This window comes from Centroberyx gerrardi, chromosome 12, assembly GCF_048128805.1.
Source record: "Centroberyx gerrardi isolate f3 chromosome 12, fCenGer3.hap1.cur.20231027, whole genome shotgun sequence".
Lineage (NCBI taxonomy): Eukaryota > Metazoa > Chordata > Actinopteri > Beryciformes > Berycidae > Centroberyx > Centroberyx gerrardi.
The window spans coordinates 21,639,394-21,659,644 of record NC_136008.1 but is presented as its reverse complement, the minus strand read 5'-3'; the positions used below and the strand labels follow the sequence as shown (position 1 = coordinate 21,659,644).

Sequence of the window (20,251 nt, the reverse complement as noted above, 5' to 3'; positions counted from 1 at the left end):
CTTAATTGTTATTGTGATCAAGAATAAGATCACGTGAGATACAATGATGAATTTTCTGACTGTTTTTTGGCACAGAATTGCGGAGAACGTCTCTAAAGTTTAGTTAGACATGGCTAAGAGTGCCAACTTCACTGGAGCATGGGGGGGATCCAATATTCCATGTCTAATTGAAATGATTGGCAATTTCACAATGGAAATGGAGAGCTCTGTCATTGTGATGTGGAGATGAGGGGAATTAATTTCCATTAAAGTAGAGGGTAGATTAGGGCTTTGAGGCTGTACTGGAGCCAGAGAAGGATAAAGTACCGGAGATCACAACGACAGCACTCTGCACATATTAACATCAGCTGCAGCCCTATACCACTCTAATTTGATCACTCCAACTCAGTAGGAATAAAACACACTCATCCTATATAACAGATGAAATGTGAACAAAGGGAAGTCAGACTTAGAGAAGTATATAAAAGTGGTAAACTTTTAGGCAAAGAAGAAGTCACTCAAAGTAGTTATAGAGAAGCAAAGTGACGAGGGAATGTCACAGATGTAGAGCCGGTGTTGACCGAGAAAGCCCACACAGCAAAGCCATACCATCACACTATACACAAGACTTGCCTTTTCTCCCATTTACAGGTGGGCCTTGGGGTTTTTCCTCGCAGTCTGCTGCTAGTAAGGAAACAGATGGCGGCTGATAAGACGATGGAGCTGTGATTCATATGTTGCATTTATATGTAAAACTCACATGTGTATATACACACGTAGACACCCACAGAGATCACATGAGCCCATAAATGCTATTTTGCACATAAAATGCTGTGAGTTTGTGGTTAATTATACTATGCATTTCATAAGAAATCTCATGGGGCAAATCATGTACCAGCTTCATACACCAATTAGGCTGCAGAAAGTCACTCTGAACACACTGATCACAGAAGATTTGAAACATTAGGAAAAAAGAGTTTGGCATTTCAGAAACCTTAATTGAATATCTACTGAGCCATTCAGCACTACTGCTATGACAGTGTTGAGTAATGGAACCATACAGTCAAAGGACAGACGCACGCCACATAAACAGATGGGAAAGTAGGAAGTGGAAACTGTGGGGAACTCCAGTTTCTGCCAACACAGCCTGGCCACTCATTCAAGCCTGTGCATGAATGTACTGTACATGAACAGATAAGTGACTCTTGTCCAAAAACAAAAAAAATGGATTCTACTTCCTGAATAGAGACTGCGCTTTTTGGATTTTAACCAGTTTCCATTTTGAATGAACACAGAAGGATTTCTTTGACTATTTATGAGCAGTTTCTCTAAAACAAGGAATCGAGCAGAATCACATATTGCATAAAGACGAAAGGAGAAAAACATATTGCGGGTCAGATTTCCGAGAAATAGCTTGTAGGATGGGTTCAAAGGCTGTTTGTGTAGTGACAGACACACCTGGCGGACCGTTGTGCGGTTCAAGAGGTGAGGAGTCAACAGCCACTAGCTCCTCCCCTGTTCCCTCTAAGGAGTTGATGCACATAAACAGATAACACACAGGACAATTAGATATGTGCAAATAGGAGGTGTGGCTGAACTTCAAAGCACAGCGGCGAGACGATAAAGCAGCGGGATCTATCAATATTCCAGCTTCTCTCTGAAGTCAGCGAGGGGCAATAATATGGATCCTAAGTCCATAAAAGGGCTACACACGCATGCGCAAGCACACACACGCACGCACACACACACACACACACACACACACACACACACACACACACACACACACACAGTTGCATTACATAAGCTGAGTGCCATACGGCTCTGTGGGAGCTTCAGCACAAGGTCAGATCAATACCTCCCCCCACTGCCCACACACTGCCACTGCCTCGAAAGGTAGAGAGTGAGAGAGAGAGAAAGAGAGTCAGAGAGAGAGAGAGAGAGAGAGAGAGAGAGAGACAGAGAGAGACAGGTAAACAGCCCGACAAAGAAAGACAGAAGACGGAGAGATGAGGGAGAGCATAGAGGAACAGAGAGAAAAAAGGCGACCAAAAGATGCTACATAGAGGTCGAGACAGGGAAAGAGCTTAAAGAGAGATAGAAAGATGGCACAGATACAGAAAAAGGGTGGGATCGAGAGAGCGGTGGCAGAGAGTGAGTAAGAGGGAGAGAGAGAGAGAGAGAGAGAGAGAGAGAGACTGGGCTGGCTGGCGGCTGTACAGAAGACTGGGAAAGCCCTCATGGACTTTGACAATGATGAAAGAGTTCTGGGAGTGCTTTGACAAGTTCTCCAGCAACGCCTGGGCTTTTTCCCCTCTCTCTATCCTCCTCCCTCTCTCTCTCTCTCTCTCTCTCTCTCTCCCCACCACTCCCTCTCTCTCCTGGCTGCTCCCTCCAATCACTGCAAAGCTAATCCAATCGTTTCTTTCGTTCACAGCGTCCGCTCCAAAGAAACGCAAGTGAAACGCTCGAGGCTTTCATCACGGTCCCTCTTACAGTAGGTGACACAGTTTACTACAACTCATAACATTTTGGAGATAAAGCAGTACTGAGGACCGAACTGAGAAAAACACGATGTAATGACTTAAAATATGACTTCATGGCCGGCAAGTTCAAACTGTTATGCCTGAATCATTATTCAAAGCATGGAATTTATCTTGTATGGTAGATAAAGATAGATAAAGGCCACCAAGTCAACAGGCTACTACAATTCTACTAAAGCAAGCAGAAATGGGTCTGTTTGCATTCTCCCTGTGTGATTCTGATAATGTGAGCGCAATTTAAGTCGAACATGAGACCCAAACTCTTGAAATGAAATCAATCTCCTACTCTTATTGCACATAAGTCATGTTAGTAGACCACAGGGTAAAATAAAGTATCTTAGCAGTCCAAATATTAAAAAAAAAATCAATCAGTCCAGGACAGACAATAAAAAAAGTGTAAGCACAACTCATAACACAGAAACAGGAATGCTACACTTGAACACAACACTGGTACAATCAAGAGCAGAATCCAGTCAGATCTACAGGAACTACAACACAGGACTTCTGAACTGTACGTGACATACAGATACAAGCTGCAACAGAGGGAGGGTTCAAGGAGCCCGGTATAAGTTTAAACCCCAATGAACCCAGCGACCCGCCATTGCAGACAGGTTTAGCCCTTCAGAGTGAGGTGCGGGTCAACCAGCACTCCCAGTCTGAGAGACTAAAACCACACATTCAGGTACAGACCTTCACAAGGCTCTGTTCCTTCGTCTCCATCTTCTGAGAGAGAAATGGAAAAAGGAACCGAGTAGAGATGTTACAGATGGAAATCAAAAACAAATGAAAAGACAACATTTATTATAATATTACTCAGCAAGGTTACAATATAATGTAAGCCTTTCCCAGGAAACACCTGGTCACACTGATATAGCAAATCAATGAAACACATACCAAAACAACAAAGAAAAAAAACATATACAATGGTATGAACTATAGCTTATATTGAAAGATACCATCAACCAGTAACATTTTTCCTTTCCCAGGGAAATGACAAGTGAGAGTGAATAGCAGCAGCTGCTGTAAAACCAGAAATCCTTCCTCAGCCCACATCAGTTTGGGCGCCAAATAAAAAGTAGATCATTATAAGAAATGAGAAACACACTACTGCTCTAACACAGAGATGTTTCGTAGACGATCTTGTTTCAAGACAATGAAATAAAGCCCTCACTCAATATGCATGTCTTGAAGTCACTCCAAAGACAGTAACTCTGAAATTGTAAAGCCCACAATGCAAAGAGAAACAACCAGCTGACTTACTTCTGTCCTTCCCTGTGGGTGGAAGCTGTGGAAGTTGCCGACCTCGTCTGCTGGACATAGGGGTACTGGTGGGGCTGGTTTGGACCGATCCACTACGGGGGTGCGCCCTGTAGGACATAAAGCAGTGGACACCGGAGTGAGACGGAAATTTGGAGCAGAGCTGATGGTGGATGCAGGGCCCGGCCACGTTGCGCCCACATCCCAGAGTGTGACAAAACAAAAGGAATTTTAAAAGAATTTAAAAAGAAAAAAAGAATAAACTATCAGATTTGATTGAAGACATCAGAGTAAAACATAAGACAAAAGAAGAAGACAAAAAAGTAAATAAATAGGGGTAACTACTAAACGGAAAGGGGGGAACATCTACTTATCTGGGATCAGAGGATGAGGGATCGGCGGCAAACCACACACTCTGCAGGATCGTATCAATCATTCATATAGTATATATGTCAGTTCACATATATACTGGTTTGAATGTCAGTCACTGTCATGCTCAACAGGAGATGCTGTCATGAGTTAGGATCAGTGGAGGCAATTGTACTAATGCACAACTGAGAGATCAACATACTTGTTTTAAAGATTTTTATATGCTAAATTTACTGTGTGACACCACAAATGCATCGATAGATACAGTGGCAAAAGTTTGTTAATCAAGGTATCATTCAAAATGTATTTTCATAGCATTTGCGTTGAGCACTGTCAGCAGCTCTGTGTGAACACTGTTTACACATACCTGCATCTGCACAATGTGCATGGGTGCAAATGCACACATTCAGGCATGATCTAAAGTGTTGGCAGTAGCTTGACATGGTTTCACCTAATCCAAATGGTTTTGCATGAAGCAAGGTAGCAGAATCCTAATTATGTGAAACCTTGCAATGTGTCATATATCTCCAAATATGTAAATAATGCACATTAGCAATGATATTTGGCACATGACATGGGAGTGAAGGGGCGCATCAACTGTAGCGCACTGATCTGCAATAAAAGATGCAAGGTGTGAATCGCATGTACAGTCGACTCATCAAGCTGCAAGGAGAAAGGAGTTCAATGCAGAGACAGCAGACCAGTGCGACCATGCGTTCAGACGGTCCCCAAAAGGCTTGAACTCAAAACAAAAAAACAGAATGCCATCACGGGATAAACGGCATCAGGTGATGTTAGTATTGAAATGAAAACAAAAGTAAAAAGGCGGCCCATCACTGCTATACTCACGCAAGCGTATGAGCAGTGTGTTCCAAATCAAAACGAGTCAGCGCTGTATCTACAGTGTCAGGTTTTTCGTGCCTGCGACATGGGTAAAGAAAATACAGCACTGGTGCTTTTGGGGATAAAACATAAAGTGGTGAGCTTGCCGGGTGGCCAGGTGGGTGGGTGGGTGGGTAGTTGTGAGGGGTGGGGGGGTGGGGGGGTGGGGTGGGGGGTGGGGGGGGTGGGGGTGGGGGGGTGAGGTGAGGTGAGGTACAGCAGGGTAGAGGGGTGGTAGGTGGTAGTGAGGTGGTTTTTCTGGTTCATTCTGTGGATTAGTGAAGCTTGGGGTGGGTGGGAACTCATGGGACGAGTTCTGTGCGGCAGGTTAGAGTTTCAGCTATATAAACATCTTACTGGTTGAGTTATACATCAATGGGCAGAGCCAAAGAACCATAGTTTTTCACAAGTTAGCTGTCTGGCAAACTTGAATTGGCTAAGAAGGAACTCTGGTCAAAATATAAATAAAAAACGAATGGCAGTGACTTCTTTTGTTTCTACTCATTCATGATCAGGAGACTAACTAGCTAACCAAGATAACTTAGTATGTCTAGATAGCATTTGTTCAGTTAGTAGCAGAGGGTTAGGCATTACTTTGTGGTTCTTTGAAAGTACTGCAGTTCTTTGGCTCCGCTCATTTAGGTTTAACTTAACCAATGAGATTATTTCTGCCTCCAGAGAAATGTTTGTATAACTAAAACTCCAGTCTGCCTCTGTGCTGAACTAGCTTTTGCGTCTCCGATCTGGGTCACACCTCGTCAAGGCGGGTGAGGGAGGGGCTGACCTCCCAGATGGCAGAGACGGCATGGACCTCATGAGCGAAGAGTCGTGGGGGCGTTCAGTGGAGCGCGAGCGGGACGTGGGGCGCTCTATAGTGGGCCGCTGGTCTGCAGAGCGGGACCTGCTGTGATACTCGTGTCTATCCATGGCTCCGTGGTTCCTATGGAGGTTAGTGAGAGATAGGCAGGCACTCAGTGGGACCCCATAGGGGAGGGACAGTATGCTGGCAGGGTGGAGAGGATGAAGGGCAAAGAAATCTGCCGCAACCTCGCAGCTCCTCCAAGCTGCATGAATCAAAGTGAACCAATAGAATGAAATAATTCAGCTAGTCTTGGAGAACTTAAATGTTAAAAAACAGTTTCAGCTATAATAGCCTTTGTCGGGTTACAGGAATGCATGTATAGTTGACAATAAATTGATTCCATGACATCCAAATGGTCTATGGGTCCTGAGGTAGCCATTTTGGATATCATAGAATATATTTAGTGTTGACTATACATGCAATTCTGTACATTTTGGCTTTTAACATTAAAGCTTTCTCTATTATTCTCCGAGAGTAGCTGAATGATTTCATTTTGAATGTGAAGAGTATGGACAGAGGGCTAGGTAGGTCCTGCATGGCACTGTACAGTATATGTAGCCACTGGCAGGACAGAGCAGTGGAGTCCTCAGGGTGTCTAGCACTGGCAGGGACCATGTGTTGTCTCTCTGTGGGTGATGGGTGAGTGTTCGTTTGAGTGTGCTCTGTTTGAGGTAGACTATTGAAGAGAAATGTGAAGGGAAAGTGATCTATGTGTATCTTTACAATGCATCTGACGTATTAGACCTGTGACTTCATGAAAAATGCCCTGCCATTATGAAGGAGTAATTAAATCAGTAGATTTAAAAGAAATGAAATATTTTTGGCACAGTGAGGATGAGGAAGATCTTGTCGTCCTGGACAGCTGGTGGAAAAAGCAGGTGAGGTTTCACAAGTAGGAAAATTCATTGATATTGTACAGAGGTATTGCATAAAATAATCTTACAGAAAAAAAGGCATTTTCACCAATCGCACACTGTACATATCAGAATATATCGGAAATATTCAAATTGTATATTGCAAGTTTCTATTACAAGACAAACTGTGACACATATAGGGGTTTAGAGGTGAGAAACATGCATAATGTTAAGTAAATTGTGTAAATTCTTTATCAGTTTAAATTCATAAATATTACATAATCCCTGCAAATGGCTATAAATGTCTGATTCTCAAAATAAATACTATTTCATCAACCCATTATACCAATTATATTCCAAAACACAGAAGACATGTTAGTGTCTGTACAGTACAATAAGATGACAGCTGCTTCTACTAGGGCTAGCAGACACCAAAAGATTAATTAAGTAACCAATTTGTTGACTTTGTTGAACTTACAGAATATGGGGGAAAATGTTTGGAGGTGTTATAAATTTGACTGAAATAGGTTAATCTTGTCACAATCTTGTAGTGTCTGCAAGCCTTTTGCAGTGTGAAAGATTGTCCAGTAGAGAGATGCTCCTTTTGTCTCCAATAGCAAAACAGTGGCTCATCAGTCAGTGACCTTAAGTAGCCTCAATCTTTTTTTTTTTTTTTTTTTTACGATCATTCACGGTGATGATGATCATCATAATCATTAGTGGGCTCCCATCATAAGGTCGTTATGGCCAGGGATTTATGGGTAATGTGAAGGTAATGTCTGTTATGAATCAAACAACTCATTAGGTGTGGCTTGATGGATACAGGATACAGCTATTTTGCTGCTCATTGGAATAGCACTGTTCACTGTATTCTCATGGGATTTAAAGTGAGGCCAAAATATTAGTTTTCTGTGCTTGGAATAGCTGTTGTTTTGTTGCCTATACGCTGCAGGTTATACCCCACTCAACGTAAACTCCAGGGAGATGCACTTAAACAACAGAACCATGAAAAATATTTTGTCAGTTCTGGGGAAAATCACCTAAACTAAGAGACTTGCCAAAGGGCTCAAACTCCACTAATGCTCTCCTTTCTCTCTGTTCCACAGCTCCATCTCCTTTTCCTCTTTCCACGTGCCGTTTTTTCTTTCCTCTGCCCTCATTTCTCTTCTATTCTCTCTGTTGCTTCTACTCCATCTGGATGCAGATGGAAACAAACAGTCACCGTTTGAACAGAGGAGGGAAATCTATTCGATTCCTCTGTGGCTAACGTGGAGACACCAGCCACTTTCTTTTCTCTGCCAGTTCACACAAAAAGAGAGTGAGAGATGAGAGAGAGTGAGCGAGAGACAGAGACAGAGACGGAGAGCTCTTGTTAATGGCTATCTAGGCTAGGCTGAGCCTGAAGTCGAGCCAGGCTGGGCCTTAGGGAAACTTTGTGACACTTTAATAAAGTCAGTCAGCCTCTCGGGCTGAGTTCTGAGGACTCATCACTTTTTTACTCCTGGAGAGGAGAGAAATGGCACAAACGTCGCGTTATTTCTGACTGAAAGCCAGATGGCAGCGGGCAGAAGATTGAAGACAAAGAAAAGTGGAGTCATTTGCAGCCTTTCTCTGGAGGGGGCGATGTGAGCTCCCTCTTTTCATTGGCACACCAGGACACTGGCGTGGGTCCTGGGGATGGATGGGTGTCAGCAGGCCTTTCTATGGGTGCTTGGCCCGGCCTGGCAGCCCAGTCTGACCAGATGCAACAACAGTAAGCCAAAGGGCAACCACAGAATTTACAGAGTTACTGTGCAGCCCAGAGTAATGCATCAGAGATGCCACTGTATGGGTGAGCAATAAGCAGTCACCCATACCATATAAAAAAGGACAACACTAATAATCACACACACGACTGATCAACATACCGCTGAGGTATACTGTACATGGGTACATAAACAGGGACATCAACAGAGAAACAGTACATCTGCAGGCCAGCACTATACTGTACAACTAGTGTACTTACAGCTGATACCAGCAACACAAACAGCTCCGAGCCTCGGTGCTCAGCATACAGAGGCAGTTGTGTATCATCACTGTACTTCTACACAACTTCTCCAGAGCTGTGATGACTCCTTTACAAAAACCGATATCAGACAGGATATCATTTTCCGTCATCACATTTCACGACCACGGATAAATAAAAGACGGACGAGGGACAACTTGAGGAGACCACAAGATGGCGGATGCACAGATACAGCGGTACTGCATGTCAATACCTCTCAAAGTCATAGTCGGAGGAGTAGGCGCCCTCAGAATAGGCGCGGGACATCCTAGTGGAACGCAGTAACCTGACTGCTTCCTCTCGGCAGATGGGGTACACACGGTGGTTGCGGCTGGCGGAAAAATATCACAACTGGTCAGCATTTTATTATTTCACCAGAAGAAGAAAAAAAAGAACCTGCAATGGAAAAGCTGGAATACCCTTCTTGGATTCCCTTTAGAGATGGACAGTAGACTCTGCTTCTATTGCTGTCCTCTAGTTTGATCCAACACACACCTTTCCTACTATCCCAGAGGCCCACAGTGAGTGCATACACGATATGCAAGGCTAATGTAATGCATATTGTGTACACTAAATGTGTCAACATGATTGGCAGGGGAAACCACTTCTGCTGGACAAAACTTCACAAACACAAAAACCCATGGGCCACTTATCCATTCGCAGTATTGCCATAGTAACTTCTCTGGTGATTGAAATCAAAAGACAAATTAGAAAATTGCTTGTCCATAAATCAAACCATACTTAATAAATTCTATTACGTGGTAAAATGTGTCTGTGGGAAGAATGCTTGTGTGTTTATGATTCTGAAATGAGGAGAGAGTGAGCGATGCTGATACTGGATGGATGAAGTGAATGGCCATAGAGTTGCTCTTCTGTTCTATTGTTACTACTACTGAAAACTGGCACACATGATGGATATATTTGTCCTTGTGCAGGAAAAATATATACCTTACCACTACAACACAACACTGATGGCACTGACAATGGCCTAGTAATGCAAAGTGGCCTTTATAATGTCTCCACAAACTCACGTCTGTGGTCATATTTAACTCCCTCACTGTAGTTAGGCTTGGTAGACTTAACTTCAGAGAGAGAGAGAAAAATGTGAGGTCCTTCCTTTGCATAGACTACAGTGATAGAAAAGGTGCCATAATGCCAGTGCCATAAATTCAACACCCAGATTTGAAGCTTTGGTGGGCAGCTTCCAGAAGAGGAAGGGGTTGTGGGTTAGAGTTGGGGGGGAGGGGGAGGTTGTTGGGTTGGAAAGTGGGGGGGTGGGAGGAGAGGTGAGGCTTCATGCATGCTCAGGTAAAGGTCTACCTGGGGTCCTTTTGAGGATCATCAATAGGCTGAGTATGTCTGGTTCGAGGTAGGGTGAGAAAATGGCTGCAACCACATGGAGGGAGGAGACAAGAGAGAGATGGATCTGAGATGGGGCTGAGGAAGAAGAGGAGGAGCAGGAGGAGGAAGGGAGTGAAGGAAATGGAGATAGACAGACACACAGACGGAGGGGAAAGAGAAACAGAGGGAGAGATTTCTCAAAGAAATAGGAAATAAAGCGACCGAGAACGCTCAGAGGATAGGCTGATGGAACAGTGTCGAAGAAGAGGAAAAATAGGCAAAGAAGATAAGATTGAGAAATAGGATGGTGAGGAGATGTCTTCCTCAGCTCTATCACAAAGACAGATGGATGTGGTGCACCTAACAAACCAGCAGCGTTCACACTAAACAAGGAAAGGAAAGAACAGCAAACTGCCTAAACCTGTGTGTTGCCACCGCTACTGTGAGATTTATAACAAATCTAGACTTCTGGTATGATTAAACAACTTTCTTTCCCTTAAAGGTGTTAACATCATGCACATTACACACTGTAAGATTTCTGTTACAGCCACATTTTCAAAAACATGTCACAAAAGGTAGTGGTACATAAACAGAGAAAAAAATACATACATAAAATTTACACAAGTTACAAACAAAATACCAGCCACACAGAAAGCTACCAAAATTCAACAAGAATTTTTATTATTGGAGGAGTTCTGGGACAATTCCAAATTCCCCATGACTCATTTCCTGTGTCATTTTCAACTGTTTTCAATAAATAACCGGAAGTCGTTAATTAAAGCAGCTGAAATACACTCAAGTGAGCACTGTCCCAGACAATTTAGATAAGTGCATTTCCTGTGTCTGACGCTGATTTAGGCCATGCCTCAGAAATATCAAATAAAGTTAATTGGACGGGGGAAAGTAGCTGTGGCCTGGCGGTGCCAAGGCTCTGAGTGGACTCTTACGTCTTGGAGCAACATTCACCAAGCCTCACAGAGTATAAATGCTGATGGAGGATAACTGACCATTTCCCCTTGACCACCTCTTCCATAAAGGCGGTGATATACATGAAAATATATGCAACTTTTTGCAGCAATGGAGATGGGGAATATTGCCTTTAGTAGAGATGGGGATTGGCGAAGCTGGCCAAAGAAATATACATATATCCTGGTGGTAATTATTTGAATAAATTCCCCACAATGGATGACAAATTAAAGAGAGACAGATCCAGTACTTATTGGAGGTACTTCAGCACGTCTCTCTCTCTCTTCCTGGAGGTATCGCTTCAGTTCCCTCTCTCTGACATTACGAGCTGATATTAAAACTCATTCTCATTCTCACATCCTCATTATGTGCAACTGGCATGTGTTAACTAGTCTGAGATTCGGAGTAATGCTATTCTCAGTATGGAAAACAAGCGCAGAGAGGAAGAAAGCGGAGGTATAGAGGAAACCCACACCACTGTATCAGCTCAGCACATTTTTGTCTAGAGTTTCCTGGGAATGGAGCGGGTCGCTCTTTAAGAACTGGAACATCAGAGAGGTGAAAGCACCACAACGAGATCAGCTTTCCGGAGAGTTTAAGGCGAAACGGCGACGTGCATAAGTGTATGTATGCGCTTGTGCGTGCGTGCGTGCGTGCATCAACATCTACTGTATCTGCATGTCTACCCATCAGCACCCGCTCCTGCGTGTCGGCATCTGTTCATGCATGCTTGCGTGTGTGCATGCAGCTACTGTACGCATTCATGGAGTGTAAGCTGCAGTGTGTGTACCTGTCAGGTGAGTAGTTGTCTTCGGACACACTGCGGTGGTCCACTCTAGTGGAAGAGCTGTACTGAGAAGGCCCGGGGTCATAGGCCGGGTCCAGACTTCTGCTGTATGACAGAAGTGGACTGGATCACCCCCCTTGTATTGTACACACCACACACTGCCCCCTGCTGGCCAGGGGATACATGGCCTCACCTTTATGTGTGGTATTCCATGTGAACTTGAGAAATACCGTCTCAGATCCGCATGAAACCGCATACGGGTGATGTGGCATTTGGCAGTCAATGCAATTAGCATAGTGCTACAACCGAAAGGTAACCACTTTGAATTCCCATCTTCCAGTGATGTAAAGCAACCCGAAATACTCCTTTCCTCTAAGCTATTACAGCGTATACTACCCTTCATTTATCAAAATTTTGTGGATCACTAAGCATGGAAATTTGGGCATCCTGCTTCAACAAATAAAGGTTCACAAAAGACACACACAATGTTAAATACATCATCATCACATGAACATAATCAGGAACACCTAAAAACACACACACACACACACACAAAAAATAGTGTATACCCAGAAATCAATGGTCAGCCTAGTGTTGGGCTGAGCATTAGTTACCTGGAGGGTGGGGGAACGCTGGGAGAGCGTGAACGCGCCCGGTTTATATCGGCCGACCGCGAGCAGTGGTTGGACGACATCACCTGCTCAGGGACGGACAACGTGGAGCTCTGGAGGTCTCGACCATTTGGCCGGTAGTCTGCGAACAGATGAAGGGATAAAGAAAGGGAGAGATGGAGGGATAGGGAGTAAGGAGGATCAAGAGGGAGAGGGCGTTGGGTTATTTAGATGGTTCCTTATCAACATTTGGATACCTCTGATACCTCAGATGACAGCAGTGGACTTAAAATTCTGTGTTATTTGCCTTCTAATACCTCAATGTGGATTTTCCTCTGTTTTTAAGTGAGTGAAACAGACTAAGTTTGTGGCGCTGGTTAATGAAAAATGATGATTGCTAATGATGCAGAACCAGTTTAGCCACATCCAGTAATAGCTTAGGCGGAACAGACAAAACTTTCTAAAAGTTATGCTAAATGCCATTCTATACAGGTGATGGATTTTCTATTTTCATTATGCTGAGTCTCTATATTCAAATAAATGAGGACTTGGTTTCAATATAGGTGCGATTCATTCACTGTGTTAACATTGTGCATTAAACATGAAAATAGCCTTTAAAAAATCAGAAACATTATAATGAATTTTCTCTGCAAGACTGATTAGTCCATTGAACTTGAAAGAGTTCATTAACCGATAATCAGACATGGCTAGCAGCCATGGTTAAGGTCAATGCTTAGCACTATTAAAGTTGATTGATATTCAATAGAGTGTATAGCACATTAAAATGAGTTAAACATAACCGTGAATCAAAAGTAGGAATAGAGGGAAAAATGGGACATCATAATAAAGAAAAGTTGACCTTCACTTAAGTCAGTTTTACAAAATGTTATTAATATTACATATTATTAATATATGAATATATTAATATGATTTTCTTTTTCATAAACGTAGTTGTGCATAGTGTGGTAGTTGAAATAAATCAAAACATTCTCAAATCTAAGTCATATTATGGATCTTAATTACAAACGGATGCAATGATAAAGTCAAAATCTGAATAAAATTATATTTTTTGCAATCAAAAGCTAAAAAAAAGGAATAAAAATAGAACCTTTTCAACTTATCATTATCATTATGATGCATATTAGATTTAACAGGGAACAAACATCTGCCATTTCTAAATAGCAGCTCCAATACAGAGCTAACTATGCAGCACAGCAATCAACTTGCGTGCAGAGCCAAATTAAATCTATTCTTTCTCTTGACATGCCGCTTCACGCATGAGTACAGTCGGTCTGTTAAGCACATATAAGGAGGAGAACCTTTGCTGACAATTAATAGGATTTAACAAGAAGACGGGCCTGCATCGGTGGAGAAGTAGAACAAGATCGAGGGACAAAGCAACATCAAATGTATTGTGCAAATGTTAAAAGATCGGTGTTTTCAATTCTATAATTCCATTGCACCAAAACAGCCCTGTACTCGCAGTTATAGCTCCAAAGGCAGGATTATTCTAGTAACATTAGCATAACCTATGCATTAATTACTTGTGTGCATTTTAGGTACAATGGCTGGCTGCTGCGTGTGCCATACAATTAGAAACCTGGCAGTCGCTGTGCCATAAAATGAAATGCATCAAAATATTCTTTTTCTTCCCCCGTTGGAAGTAATAGTGTCAGCAGTTTAATGCAAAGACGGCAGGATTAGCTGAGATGTGGAAGAGTAAAGAGGGGAGCATAGAGGAGGGTGCGAACAGAGCTGAGCGAAGGGGTATTCCCTTTACTGTGAATGAAGTGAAGGGGACTGGCGTGGTGAGGCAGTGAGGGGCTGATGAGAATGTTAAAGAGGCTGGAGGAGGGTTTCCCTCAGCTACAGTATCATCAGCAAGCCCAGGCTTCCCCTGTCTGTCTGCCTGCCTGCCTGTCTGTCTGTCTGAGAGGCAGTTTGCTACAGTAATCTATTCCATTCTCTCTCTCTCTGACGCATTAGCTCTCTACGCCTCTCTTTCCTTCTCTCCCTTTTTCTCGGTGGCCTGGATCTACTAATAAGGATGCAAACCATTACCACGCGCTACAAGAATATCGCAGGCAGCTGTCTCCGATTCTGCGCCCCAATTTACCGATACCTTTCCTGCGAATGAGGGCGGTGAATTTGGCAGTCTCGTGGGGCTTGGATTGCGCTTGAAACACAACATCAGGTGAAAGAAAAAAAAAGAGGGATATTTTTTGAGAGGAGATACCAGAGTGCACACTTGCTTTATGCTTCTCCAAAATAAGTCTGCTTACAGTCTGGCTTGCAAAACTGGAGTCAAGGGTAAAAGAATACTTGAAAAAATGCTCTCTTCTTTCCTGTGCAAAACTTAAAAAAGCCTTTATTCTTTCAATGGCTACCCTACATGCTTCAGCATCATTTTGTCAAGGATGACACTCTATGTAGGCAAATTTATAGTCGTTTTCTGTCTTTTTCTCACTCTGCCTCCCTCTGGCTGGTAACAGCTCTGCCTCTCCTCTCCTCTCCTCTCCTCTCCTCTCCTGATGTGCAGCGTGGGCGTGCTGCTGGAGCCAGGGTGTATACAGCAGGAACAGCAACTAGCGGTGCAGAGGCAGACAAAACCTCACTGCTCCTCACTGTGCTGCTGCAGCATTTTACTCTGCTAATATGTTATAGAGCGGTATTTGTAAGATGTTCGCCCCCAGCAAGCATTTGATGGATAGCGATGTGCAGGAGGAGTTCAACGTTGACCCAAATGAACACAAAAATTCACAATATGATATTACGGCACAGTGAAAATTCATATTAAAACGGCTTTGGAAACTGTTATCGGGAAGATATTTGGGTGATTTCACAAAATGATGCAGGTAACAGCTATGGATGACTACAGACGTCATCTTAATTTTCATTTTGGCACCATATTTACATAGGTTTTCTATCTATTACATAGGTTTTCTATCTATTCAATGTCAAAATCTTTGTCTGCTGGGCTCTATCTTTGTCATTTGATTTAGAAAGATTTCAGATTTGAGTCTGTAGTGCAGATGTATTCATTCGCATGCATTTCTTGTTCTTGTACTGTATGCAGTATGACTAAGTGTTATTAATATGTTATTACAGACTTAGTAGCTTACCTGTTATTACCCCAACACCGTCTTCACAATCGTAGTCTGAGATTTCACTGTCGCTTATCCTCTGGGATCCTTCAGGATAAAGAGACAGAAAGAAAGATGGGGAGAGGAGAGTAAAAAAAAAGGGGGGGAAGATTGAATGAGAGAGAGACAGACAGACAGAGAGGGGGGGAAGACAGATATGTCAATTCACATTCGTCTAGTTCACTCGATCGCTTTTATTACAGCAACCTGGCACGACTGTAATCTTTATCGGTTTAAGCTGAGGGCTCTGGCTGTATCCAGTCAGATGTTTACCCAATGAACGCAAGTCTCTAATTCATGTCACCGCACGCCACAAATTCAGGCGAACGCTCCTGCGAGAGAGCATTTTCGATAACGTATGTGAAAATATGCGCCGAGTGTAACAAATAATGCTGCGTTTCGCCGGCCAGCGTCTACAAGACAACAGATCTCTCTTCATCTGAACTGTGGCACTTTTAAATGACACATTCAATCATTCAATTTACATGTGAAGACGGGGGGTCTGGGAGAAGCGATCCAGCTCTGCGGCTCCTTCTTCATCCTCCCGACTCGCCTTGCCGCCCCTCCTTGTCCCCTCTCTTTAAAGTATGCTGCCCCCACCCCTGTCACCCTGTTCCCCCCACCCCACCCCCTGCCGTCTTCACCATTCTGTCAACTTAAATCAACTGGACACTTGTGCTTTTTCAGAAATGACAAGTGCTGCACTCTGGCAGTGCCTCTCCCAACCTCTCATCTCGGTCGGCTAGAAACTTTTTACAGCTGTCAGCTCTTTCACCTCACACTAACATAAACGCCCAGAAAATCGTCCCGGGGAAAGCGAGCGAGCTTTAAGTATCTAGTAGGAGCAGTATACTGAAGCGGTCCCGCGTAACACTTGACTACCGTGCAGCAGTCTGAAGCATGTTAACCAATATCTGTTCACAGACTTTAACAGTGGCGAGTAAACCGGGGAGAGAGGAGCCATAAAAAGAGCTATTTCTGGTTTTGGATAGAGGAAAACACTGCTCCGGAGAGTAATGTATTATGCATAAAGACAATCAAAGCCTCAGTTCTTTTCAGCAAGGAAATATACCACCGCTGTTCAGAAGATTAAGAATAATAAGCAAAGTATCTATCACTCCCGCAAACAACGGAGTCATGTGTGCCAAGACAATTTCAAGTACGTATTCACATCCAAGACACACAAACACAAGGAAAGGGGAATGGGCTGCAAAAATTGGCAACAGTATTTTGTTCATTTTTAAAAGGGAAAATATCAGTAAGGGGCAGAATGTGAAAAAAATATACATCACAGAGGAAAAACAAGTGGTCAGAATCAAATCATACAGTGTCTGCCAGGACTGGCCAAAACTCTGAGCTGGAAAACAGAAGAACAGTCAGGTGTTTTTTCCTAAAATCAACTGGATAGAGTGCAGTTTTGCAGGAGAGGATTGTGGGTTGCAGGATAGGATTGTGGGACAGTGAACAGGTAAGTGCACAAAGAGGGAGAGATCACTGTGTCCTAAAATCACTGTTTCCTCGGAGCGTGCACGTTGTCTGCTACCCTGAGTGGATTTCAAACGAGTGGCGTAAAACTATGGGTTTTACCGATCTCACGCCAGCTCAACACGTTGAAATTCGTGTTAGGCAGCAGAAACGTGCACCCTACATGGAAAGGGACGGAGAATCAGGGCACAAGAACGCATTTTCCAAACGGGACAGTAACACTCAGATGCTCCGTGGAGCAGCATTGGCTGGGAATGCTGGGGGCCTTTACCTGAGTTGTATGAATATGAGCCTTTGTCTGTAAAAGCAGAAGTAGTCAGGTTGATGTGACAGAGATGACAAGACAAAAGACTGCATATGTAAAAACTGTCACTGCTGTTGCTGATGGTCATTCAAGCCTCGATGGACTAAAATAGACATAGAGAGGCAGTGGGCTACATGATGTTAAAATAAACCACAGGTGTGCTGTATTTGCTCCTTATTTGTAAATGAGAATATACATCTGCAAATTATTATGGAGCCTGGAATTGGCCATAGAAAAAAAAAGAAAACATGATATGTCAAGGCCAGATTTACAACAGTACATCGAATATATGAGATAGAACTTGTTCCCTTGTTTGAGTTAATTCTCTTTTCTTTTTTTCTGTGTGCACAATTTCATAATTAATGCTAAGAAATTAATTAACATGTGCACACAATTTAATAAAATGTTAACAAGTTTTTAAAGTGAGTTTCAAATTTGAGCCACGTGCCATAATATTTTGGATTTGGTTGAGTGACTTGATTTATTTAGTTTAATTAGCCTTATACTTTGTTTTGATTTACTTAGTAGGATCAGGCTTTTGATAAGACACAATGGACAGATTCCTTAATCAAGTTTTAGTTCAGGTAAAAAATTAATGAGGATGAATTAAGGATTAGTTATCAAGACAAACTGAAAATGCTTGCAATGCAAGGCATTATCGTTAGATACAGTGACAAAGATATTGAGAGCTCATGGGTTATGCTGTCACTGATATACAAGCTGGAGGGATGTTATAGACTTTATACTCTATGTATTAACACATGTGCACAGTTTTCATATCTATTCAAAAGCTATGCTTGCAACTCATAGATAACATGTGCTCAGGATGGCATGTCGTGCCCACAAGTTAATATTTTGTTATTATAAAATCCACTTTCTTCCCTACAGGCCGGCCACTCCCAGGCTCCATACAGTAGATTACAGCATGTTAGTAAGAGCTTTGTGAAGTGGTGCCGGTGATAGAGGAGATACGTACTCTGCAGCCGCCGTGTGGGGCTCTCTCCATGGAGCTGCCTGCGTTGTGTGTTCGGGGAGGCACGAGGGAGCGGGACGGAGGACACGTCGTGGGTCTGCAGCTTGTACCAGTGTGGTTCATCGTCCAGAAGGGCTGTCTCCAGCTCAATCAGGATCTGTAGCAGGAGCGGAGAGAGACCGTAGTAAGGTCGCATGCATATAAGTGCATGTGAGTAAATAAATATATATATATATATGTATAGATATATAGATATATAGAGATATGGGGATCAGGGAAAAGAAAAACAAACAAATTAGGGTTAAAAGGGTTATTTAGGTTTGTAAGGGTTATGTACGTTTGTAATTATAATTGCAAACTATTAGTGGCAGCATGTGAAAAGCGTAAAAGGCTGTATGAGATCTGGGAGGAGTTATGTATGTGTATGTAAACGTATAATATGTGTGTATGCATGTATGTATGTATGTATGTATGTATGTATTTAATCAATGTGTGTGTATGTGCATGCGGCCGAAAATTATAAAAGTAAAGTGTCTGAAGAACTGTGTGTATGTGTGTGTCATATACTGTATATCAGGTGTTGAAGTAAGTTGGTAGATTGAGCAAATACTAATCATGATAACAAACAAACAAAAGATACCAAATAGACATGATAACTGACAGTAAAATAACAATGGGAACAACAATCAATGGAAAAAAAATAAAATAAAAGATACCAAATAGGAATGATAACCAAAGGTAAAAGTAATGACATCAACCACAGAGATTTATAATAAGTGAAAACAAATAGGAAAAATAAACAGTAATAGCGGACAGTGAAGGCAGTGACAAATAGTTACAATAGTATAGGCCTAATGATGATATAATGATAGTAATAATGATAATGATAAATAAATTAAGTAAATAATAAATAGTGGTAGTCTAAATGTTTATTGATGTAGAAGGACATTTAAGTCCAGCTGGTGGTATATGATTTTCCATTTGTGGTGTGTGTGTGTGTGTGTGTGTGTGTGTGTGTGTGTGTGTGTGTGTGAGAGAGAGAGCGTGTGTTTGGGCTCATGTATGACAGTATGTATATACATGTTTATGAAGTCAGAGAATTGATGAGTGAGGTGAGGAAGTTTTATGTCTGATTATTAGCAGAGGCGTTCATTTTCTCCACTGATACGTGTTCTGTGACTAAGCTTCACTGTGTAGTGTTTAGTTTCTTTCTTGCTTTCCAGTTCACGTGGAGGTGGCCTAGTAAACACAGAGTCGGGGAAGGGGGAATCCGGCAGCCCAAAAAGAGCGACAGTGCCAGTGCCAGAAGTGTTGTACAGGTGAACAGTGCCAGGTGGCATGAAAACAGACATCCGGCGAGTTTTGAATGCATTGTAAGCAAATGTCTGATTGAGAAAGTCCCATTTAGTGCATTTTCTACTGTGTGATATGTGCTCTGTGAATGATGTTATATTGAATGAGTTGCAGGTCAGTGCTGTGAGTCATATTAAGGTGTTCTTGCAGATTTGGGTCGAGGTACTGGGTATGAGTGTCTTTTTCCCATTTCGTGGTTGGGAGGGATATTGTGCAGTCAGCGTAATTAAGTAGCTTGTATCTTTTTGAGTCTTTTTAAAAGTTGTAATTTTAAGGATTTCTTCTATTATAGTGGGTGTCTGCATATGCATGTACAAGCACACGCATATGCACACACACACACACACACATCCACACACATCCTTGTACTTCTATCTTTATGAGGACCTTCCATTGACTGCATTAATTCCCTAACCCCCTACACCCGAACCCTAAACTAGCCCCTTGAGCGAGGACCGGCCAAAATGACCTCAACTTTTTAAAAATGTCCTCACATCA

General features: G+C 42.6%; 1 protein-coding gene across 5 annotated transcripts in view; it reads right to left on the bottom strand.

Moving 5' to 3' along the window:
• The window catches only part of rims2a (regulating synaptic membrane exocytosis 2a), a 146,658-nt gene that overhangs the window by 36,411 nt on the left and 89,996 nt on the right, over positions 1 to 20,251 (bottom strand). The window contains exons 17-25 of one of the 5 annotated variants that reach the window (XM_071902405.2): positions 18,404 to 18,557; positions 17,395 to 17,421; positions 15,618 to 15,686; positions 12,499 to 12,637; positions 10,111 to 10,176; positions 9,005 to 9,121; positions 5,785 to 5,970; positions 3,783 to 3,889; positions 3,213 to 3,245 (exon numbers count right to left, since the gene is read on the bottom strand). In XM_071902405.2, coding sequence (XP_071758506.1) covers positions 3,213 to 3,245; positions 3,783 to 3,889; positions 5,785 to 5,970; positions 9,005 to 9,121; positions 10,111 to 10,176; positions 12,499 to 12,637; positions 15,618 to 15,686; positions 17,395 to 17,421; positions 18,404 to 18,557 — 898 coding nt within the window. Of the gene's footprint in view, positions 1 to 3,196; positions 3,246 to 3,782; positions 3,890 to 5,784; positions 5,971 to 9,004; positions 9,122 to 10,110; positions 10,177 to 11,887; positions 11,990 to 12,498; positions 12,638 to 15,617; positions 15,687 to 17,394; positions 17,422 to 18,403; positions 18,558 to 20,251 lie in introns of all 5 variants that reach the window. The other 4 variants (XM_071902402.2, XM_071902404.2, XM_078287191.1 and 1 more) reach the window with 4 other exon arrangements.